We start from the raw sequence: 8,098 nt of genomic DNA on the forward strand, positions 1-8,098 counted from the left end.
GGGCAGGGAATGAGACCAGAGTGAGGCTGGTGGCCATTGTGGGAGCATCTGAAGTTCTGAAGCTGCAGATGGTCCTGGCTGTGGGAGAAGCTGCCCCCTCTGGAGAGAGAGGCCCTGGAAACAGAAGCTCAGTGCTCACGGCCTGGCCCCTGGCCTCCTGGGTCCATGGAGTCACTCCCCTTCCACTGACCTGCTCCTCTCTCTGCCAGATTGTTGGGGGATTGATGTTGGTGGTTGGCTTAGAGAAGGTAGGAATTTTCTAAGGCCCAGGGAGGAACATATATATGGGAAGAAGATTGTCCTTTTATAATGGGCAGCCTTCAGACTCAGCCCTTGCACAGGGCTCAGCACCACAGAGCTGTGACTGAGAAAGGATACAGCATAGGGTTTAGGGGGAAGGAGAGCTGGAGGAGATGGAGGAAGGACAGCCACAACTGACAGCAGAGGGCTGCCTGGAGCATGCTGCTGCGTGTTGAAAGTGGTTCAGTGAGTCAGTGAGACTTCAGTCACACTCGCTAGAGATCCATTTATTATGGCCCCTCAGTCCCACTGCCCGCCCCACGGGATTCCTGCCTCTGCCCCAGAAAAGATGGTCAGGCACAGAGCAAGGCCAGCATCACGGCTGCTATGGGAAGAGCTTCATTGTTCTCTTTATCCAGGGCATGTAGTGTGAGACCTTCATGAAGACTGTTGGAGGGGTCCCGTTGTTTTGTCCATAGGAGGCAATACCATGGGCCACGTTTTCACAGACGAGGGGTCCCCCGGAGTCTCCCTGGGAGCAGAGAGAGGAAGGACGGAACTGGCATGCTCGGGGTCCTGTCCTTCCCACCATCCCAGGGGTCAGTGGTCTCTATTATGGGCTGCCTGGAAGATCAGGGCTAGAGCAGGCATTGTCACCTCCCTCTTCCCAGGACTCCAGCCTGGCTCTGACTGTTATTTGCAGCTCCACCCAGGCCAAGGCTTTCTCTCTAATCCTTAGGGAAACTTTGGTGAGAACCCTGCTGTGGGTGACTGATCCTTCCTCAGCTTGCAGCCCTGATCCACTCAGGGGAAACAACTAAGGACTGGATTTGTGGACCCTGGATGCCCAAGCTCTCAGGTTGAGGCATGAAGATATGGCCACTCCTATACCCGACATCTCCCCATTTCCTTTCTCTGAGTGCTTGTCTAGGTAGATCCTGTAAACCTTACCTTGAGGATATTCTTCATCATCTTCGGGTCCCCTACACATATGTGGGTGGTCTGGTTATAATGGTCGGGGAAGATGGATTCACACTCCTCATCCTTCTCCACGGTCAGCTCCACCTCCTGCAGTATATTTGCTGAAATGCCCATTGAGTCTTGCCCCCAGCCGGCCACACTGCACACCTCTCTGGGCTTCACCTGGGCCTTGCCCCAGGGCAGGCTGAGGGTCCTCACAGCTGCAGTCTGCATGGCCTTTCTCTCCAGCTGATGGGAAGAGGCAAGAAAGCCCGGCTCAGCCACCTGCTTCCTGGGCCTGACACCGCGATGGGGCTGCACTGACTTCCCCTTTCCCCTGAGCCACTTGGGACTAGTCAGGTGGCCAGGATGGGAAGGAGGGAAGGGACAGGTCCCAGTGGGAGGGGAAGCAATCTGGACCCAAGAGAGCAAGAGCAATGGGGAGATTTCCTTACCTTTATTAACATGATGTCATTGGAGAAGTTCTGAGGATTATAGTCGGGGTGGTGGATGGCTTCTTTCACAGGGATGACCTGCCAGGTACTCTCCTGCTGTTGGATGTTGTGGACCCCCAGGGCCACCACGTTGACTGAGCTGCACACAAAGCAGAGTAGGGACGTAGGGTGCATGGAGTCATAGGAGATTCAGTCCTGGAGCCGTGAAGGGTAGGTGACAGCCGGGGCAGGGCAGGGCTGCAGGTAGAGGAAATTGAGACAACACGAGGGCCAGGTTCTGAGTGACTCTGTGCCTTGTGCTTCTCAATGACACTGAGAGGAGGGCTTCTGGAAGCTTTCTCTTGCCCTCAGGCAATATTGTGAAAATACTCTGAGTTTGCATTTTGACCCTAATGCATGCTTTCATTCTCCACAGCTACTTTATTTGGCCAGTGTGGTCTCTCTTCTCAACTGGGCCACTTGCTCTCACCTCTGACCCTCTGATCCCAAAGCTTGCCTGTCCTATTTCTCACTTTCCATGGCCCAGTCATGCCTTCAGATGGCTCCTCTGATGAGCTATTGTGGCATTGAGTTTCCAGGAGCTGGGGGAGCTCCCCTGGGCTGCAGCCTCTGGACAGAGCACAGGGGTCCCTGTGGGGGTGTCAGGAGGTGTCAGTCTGTGGACCCTCACCTTCCCCAGCAGTGAGCAGCTGTCAGAACAAAGTCTTTTCTCACGAGGACACCGCCACACCTATTGGGCGTCTCTTCAACTAGATAGTGAATCAACGCCATGTAGGGGCGGGAGTGGGGCTTGGCCTCATGTCCTCCGGTGATGATTCCTGAAAGAAAAGACTGGAAGTTGTGCTTTCTGGGAGCGGCTGTGGAGCCTTTCAGGATAGGAGGCTTCAGAAGGTGGTGATTGAGGGTGGGGTCTACAGTGCCCTGCAGACACTGTGGAAGAGTCCTCCCAGGTTCTACTTGCAGCAGAATAACCTTTTCTGAATGTCAAGCCTCAGAGCCCATTGTGAGAAAAGGAGGGACAGTGCTTATTGTCCTTGTCCTACTTCAGACCATGCATGGAGGAGTTAAGAGCTGTCTTCATGATGGTGGAGCCCATGGGATCGTGGACAGGGCTTCCCTGATGTCTTCTTCTCAGTGAGTCTCCTGACCCCTCTGAGCCTCTGCTAACGTCCTGACTGGTTCCCGTATCTAATAATCTGTCTGTGAGCTTATGGCCCTGGATTTTCTAAAATCCTCATGTTCAAGGGTCTAACTTGTCCTAGGAACTCAGTAAACATTTTTGGGCTGCATGAATGAATGGCCTCCACTTAGCTTTAGGCTGAGGTTTGTTGGAGATCGTGATGGTGGGATTGAAGGCCATCGTCATATGGGGAGGGCACTGTGTGGAGCAGCAGAAGGCAGGGGGAGACGGGGTTGAAAAACGGGTCCCCGGGCCTCTGGCAGAGCCATGGCACCAATGGGTGCCCTGCGTGCAGTCATCTCGCCCCTGCTGAGATCAGCTGCCCCCTGGGATCCTCTCCTGGGCAGGGGTGAGGGGTGAGGGCACTGAGAAATGAAACTGGTTCTTAAGCTGAGTCCAGTGACAGGTCCCACTACTGCAGCTGGTTTGTCTGATCTGCCCTTTCCTGATCTGGAGTGAGGGATTTTAATTACTTATCTTTGTAGCTTCACATCCTTTGCCAAATGCTTTTTTTGAACAACCCACTTCCCAGGTGATAATAGAGAGGCTCACAGACTAAATCTTTAGTGAACACCCTTTGTTCCTCCCATCCTTGTTGAGTGTCTATGCAGCATTGGATTGTTAGTCTAGGTTTGGGATGGGAGCTGGGGGTCTAGAAAGTTCTTGGGCTCAAATTGAGGAAAATCCTTGACTGTGCTAGGCCGAAGGATCAGGAGTCCAGAGGGTTTTGTGAGATGGGCTGGAACATCTGGAATGGGGATGGTCACTCACCTGTCCCAGGCTCGGGGGGCATAAGAAAGGCCAACAAGAGCAGGAGTGGCTGCATCTTCCCGGAAGGTCTGCCCAGGTCAGAGCTGCTGGTATTTATTTCTTCCTGACACACGGTGCCCGAGGGGAAGGCAGGAGTGTGGCTCAAGACCTCACGGACCTCCTAGACCTGTGCTTCCGGTTTTCCTGCGTCATCTCTAAGGTAGTTGGTCGAAATTCTCTGGCTTGGGGTAGGTGACAATAGCACTGTGACCACATTTGCACTCCCAGTGCTGAGTCATAAGGTGAAAGCAAGAAGAAAGAACAAGAAAGTGAAGCCTGGTGGCCTGCCTGGTGGCACAGCGGTTAGTTCGCACGTTCCACTTCAGTGGCCAGGGGTTCGCCGGTTCGGATCTCGGGCGCTGACCTTAGCACTGCTTGTCAAGCCATGCTGTGACAGGCATCCCACATAAAATAGAGGAAGATGGACCAGGATGTTAGCTCTGGGCCTATCTTCCTCAGCAAAAAGAGGAGGATTGCTGGCAGATGTCAGCTCAGGGCTAATCTTCCTCAACAACAACAAAAAAAGAAAGTGAAGCCTGTGCTGCAGCCAGCAGAGGAGCTGTATCCCAGAGCCCCTCAGTGACTGAATCGTTAATGTCTCCATTTCTCAGCTCTTGGCTCTTTTTCCAACCTGATGAAGTCATGAATAGCTATTTAGCAAGCTAGGTCCAGGGATGTGAGCAAGATGGCTCCTGACGTTGAGAAGCAAGTGGTTGGCTTGAAAAGACTGGGAATCTGTGATTGGAGTACAGGCTGGCAAGGGCTGTGGTGGGGGTCTCCTTGGTGAATGAGATAGAGACTGGACCTACTTTAGGAGCTTGTAGAGCTGGACACACCCAAACTCCCCAAATGGTAACCCCACTGCCTCTCTGACCACCAGTACAGGCTTGTATTTTTGAATGTTTAGAGCCCCTTTACATGTAAATATTCTGTGACCAAGAGAGCTTCACTTATGCTTTTGGACAAAAGTCCTGGACTTGATATTCATTGGACCAAAACAAACCATCAGTGGGTCTGTCAGAATTGAGTGGCTTGATTGGTTTCTGCTTGGGTCTTGCAGCACTCCTGGACCCGAGGTGAGGACTGTTACCCAAATCATAGTGGCTGTTTTCTTGGTAGGGGGTTCCCCTCAAGATTTGCTGGTCACTGTTGCCAGGTGATAGGGAAATGTTTGCCTATTGTCGTAATAATTACTATCCACTCCAGTATTCTGTGTCCAGGGTCCAGTGAACCACGGCTCTGATGTCCCTGGGCCTAACAATTATAAGCATTTGCAAACAGATTATCCCAACACTCTCACCAGTGTGACGACATGGAAAGGAAGGCATTATGAATTCTAAACAGCCCAGTCCCAATTCTGCTGAAGGAACAGCATCTTATGAAGACATAGAAACAGAGGGGAAGGAAACCTGTTTAAGCATTAATGATGATGCCCTTTGGGTGGTGGAATTCTCAGGAATTTTAATGTTCTTATTGCTATGTTCTGCCTCTTACTGTCTTTCTCTGATGAGTATCTATTACTTTTCTACCCACCATACATTTTCCCGTAGTCAAAGCACACTCATCACTTGCAAACAGCTAGCAGACCACTTCTTTCCAGTCTAGGCTTCTCTAAGGTGGATGTTTTAAAAATGAGGTTTCTTTCCTGGATCCATTCTTATATAAAAATAGGTTCTTGAGAAATAGAAGAAAAATTTACTCAATAAGCTATAGGCTATAGGACATTTTGGTGAATAAAGGAGGTATCAATGATTTCTACTCTAGAGATGGAAGTTTATTTAGTCCCTGGCAGCCTCCCCTCCACCCTGCTCTGCCCAGGGTAGTTCTGGCCTCTGCCCCAGAGAAGATGGATGCATCAGTCCTGGGGGCATCTGAGTCTGGGTCCTGCAGGCTGAAGTATTGTGCTTTTTATCCAGGGCAGAAAGCTTGGGATCCTGTTGAAGACACGTGAAGGTTTCCCATTGTTTTTTTCAAAGGAAACAATGCCCTGGGCCATGTTGTTCCACACGAGGGGGCCCCAGGATTCCCCCTGTCATAGAGAAGGGAGAAGTCTCAGTTAGAGCCCACTGGCTCCCCCTTCTCAGCATCATTTTCTCTATGGTGCTCTCCTGCTCCCTTCTCAGGGCCTACCTGTTCAGATGAGTAGTGGCTGATTGATTACCGTTTACCTTGGCTCTCAGTATCAGGGAGATTGGTGGATCCTCTGTGATCTCCCTGCACCATAAGCCTGTGTCCTAGCTGTGTCCTCTCTCCAGCACAACCCAGTCCCAGGCCCTCATCTTTTTGTCAGACAAAGGCCAAGAGATTGGCTGGAGGGAGATGCCTGGGCTTTACATGCTGGGAACAGCATGCCTCCACCCGTGAGTTGACCCAGGTCAACCATTGGCTGTTGGGTGGGAGAAGGCCTGGCATGTTACTCCAGCATCACTATGTCCCTGGGGCAAGGCTGGGAAGATTCTTGTCTCCTTATGCTTGCCATGGCCTTCTTGTCTTTAGGGTTCCTCACACACAGCTGGATGCAGTTGTTATGGTTTTTGAAGAGGTTCTTGCACTTCTGCTTATTATGCACTTCTAGATCCACCTCTCAAAGTGTATTTCCCCTTCAACCACTTGCCAGTTGTCCCCAGCCTGCCACACTGCACACCTGCCTCAGCCTCACCCAGTCCTGGCTCTGTGGCAGGGCGATGGTCTTCACAGCTGAGTTGAATTAAGCCTTGTTTTGTAGCTGGTCAGAAAGGTGAGAGATGGCAGGTCAGGTCCCACCCACCAGTTGGGCTCAGACCCAGGGATGAGGTTGCCTGTACCCTCTGCCTGGAGTCTCCCAAGCCCCCTACTATTACATTGACCCAGTGGAGCAGACAGGTTGGAGGAGACCCTGAATGAGCTGTCTGCTCCCTCATGACGTGTGTGAGTGCACCTGACAGTCAGCAAGATTGTACCTTCAGTAGCATGATGTCATTGACCTTTGGATTATCATTATAATCCTTGTGAGGGAAGGCTTTGAGCACAGGAATGACCTGCTGGCTATTTTCCATTTTTCTGATATTGTGAGTACCCAGGATGACATTTATTTTTCTGTAAAGAAAAGATAGATAGGGCCAGCCTCAGGATCTGCAACTATGTCCCTGAAAGGCAGATTGAAATTCCAGCCTAAGGCACACCTGCAGCTGAATCAGATAGGGAGGATGGGAAAAGTGGGCAGTGTTGCCCTTCTGTGCTCTGTGGCAGCAACCCAGCATGGTTCCCGCAGTCTGTCTGTTTCCCAGGCCTCTGTCCACACGCTCCACTCCTGAATCCCATGCTCTTTGTGTCCTGGCCTGAGCGGATCAGATTGTTCCTCTGATTAGTCATTGGCTCTATGTGCTCAGGGACCTTCCAGAGTTATGGGCCGTGGGACTGTAACATGGGTCCCCAGGAAGACAAGAACTCATTTGTGCTCCTCACTCTCCATTACAGTGAGTTGTTGTCAGCACGAAGTTGTCTCGTACCAGGAACCCTCACATCTACTCTGGCCTTCTCTCTTGTTGTAGGAAAGTTTAGATGCTATGTAAGGCCTGGAGTGTCATCTGGCCCCTCTCTGCCCCATCTGATGTTCCCTGAAAGTGAAAATTGCCCTGGATTTCTGTGTTCATGGAAAATAGGGGCCAGGCACTGCCTCATGGCCTAAACCCATGGGATGTTCAGAGGCTGGGGTGGTTGTGGTGTCCTCAGGGACCCAACACAATGAGATGGGGCTACAGGCTTCAGAGGGCAGCTGGCAGGTTTGCAGCACGACTTGTTTCCTGACTTGGTTCTCAGTTTCCTCCTGTAGAGACGAGGAGATCGGCCCTTGTTCTGGAGCAAACATAGTTCATGTAAGTGTTAAGGGGACTCTCCTGGAAGACCTGGAAATTACTCTATTTGACCTGCCTAGTTGCTTCCTTGTCCCAGACCTTCTCTGACCCCTGTGTCCTGCTCACTTCCAGAATGGGTCTGGTCTGAGACCTGAACGTTTTGAGTTCTTGGAGCTGAACATTCTGGCTTCTTTCTCCCCTATCCTGGGTCAGGCACATAGTACATACCCCAGAAATGCTTGCTGAGAACATGAATGAACTGTCCTCAAATCTGCTTTGGTCAGCAGCTGGTGAGGAGTGGGTCTAATGCAACCTGAATCCCAGCACAGATTTATCTTTCTAAGGCTTTGAGCCCTCAGGACAAAGAGGGCAGAGTAAAAATGCTGGGAAATCAGAGTGAGATGGAGAAAAAGGCAGGAGGGGGCGTGGTGGGAACCAGTCTCTACTGGGGCCATGGAGTAGTGGTGAGACAAAACTCTGATGACTCAGTTAGGTTTGGGTATTCTTCTGGTAAAGCTTAGTGGCTCAAGAGTAGGGACAGGGAGAAGGTGATGTCTGAGAAACTGAGTGTAAGATACCTGTTTCCTCTCTAGCCAGACGGTAGCTCCTGGGATAGATAA

At 51.3% G+C, this 8,098-nt stretch overlaps 1 protein-coding gene across 3 annotated transcripts; it reads right to left on the reverse strand.

The window, feature by feature from the left end:
• Positions 1-511: 511 nt before the first annotated feature.
• On the reverse strand, positions 512-3,661 carry LOC103561058 (granzyme H-like). Of its 3 annotated transcripts, none has more exons than XM_070627940.1 (5): positions 3,607-3,661; positions 2,326-2,473; positions 1,656-1,794; positions 1,384-1,449; positions 512-772 (listed from the first exon to the last, which is right to left on the reverse strand). In XM_070627940.1, exons 1-5 carry the CDS (start codon positions 3,659-3,661, stop codon positions 626-628), a joined length of 555 nt encoding a protein of 184 aa, XP_070484041.1. In that variant the 3' UTR covers positions 512-625. The 3 variants fall into 3 exon arrangements, with proteins under 3 accessions (XP_070484041.1, XP_008533675.1, XP_070484049.1); XM_008535453.2 differs by having other exon boundaries at positions 1,192-1,449; XM_070627948.1 differs by lacking the exon at positions 1,384-1,449.
• Positions 3,662-8,098: the final 4,437 nt, after the last annotated feature.

The sequence above is a fragment of the Equus przewalskii genome, chromosome 1, assembly GCF_037783145.1.
Source record: "Equus przewalskii isolate Varuska chromosome 1, EquPr2, whole genome shotgun sequence".
NCBI classification, from domain to species: domain Eukaryota; kingdom Metazoa; phylum Chordata; class Mammalia; order Perissodactyla; family Equidae; genus Equus; species Equus przewalskii.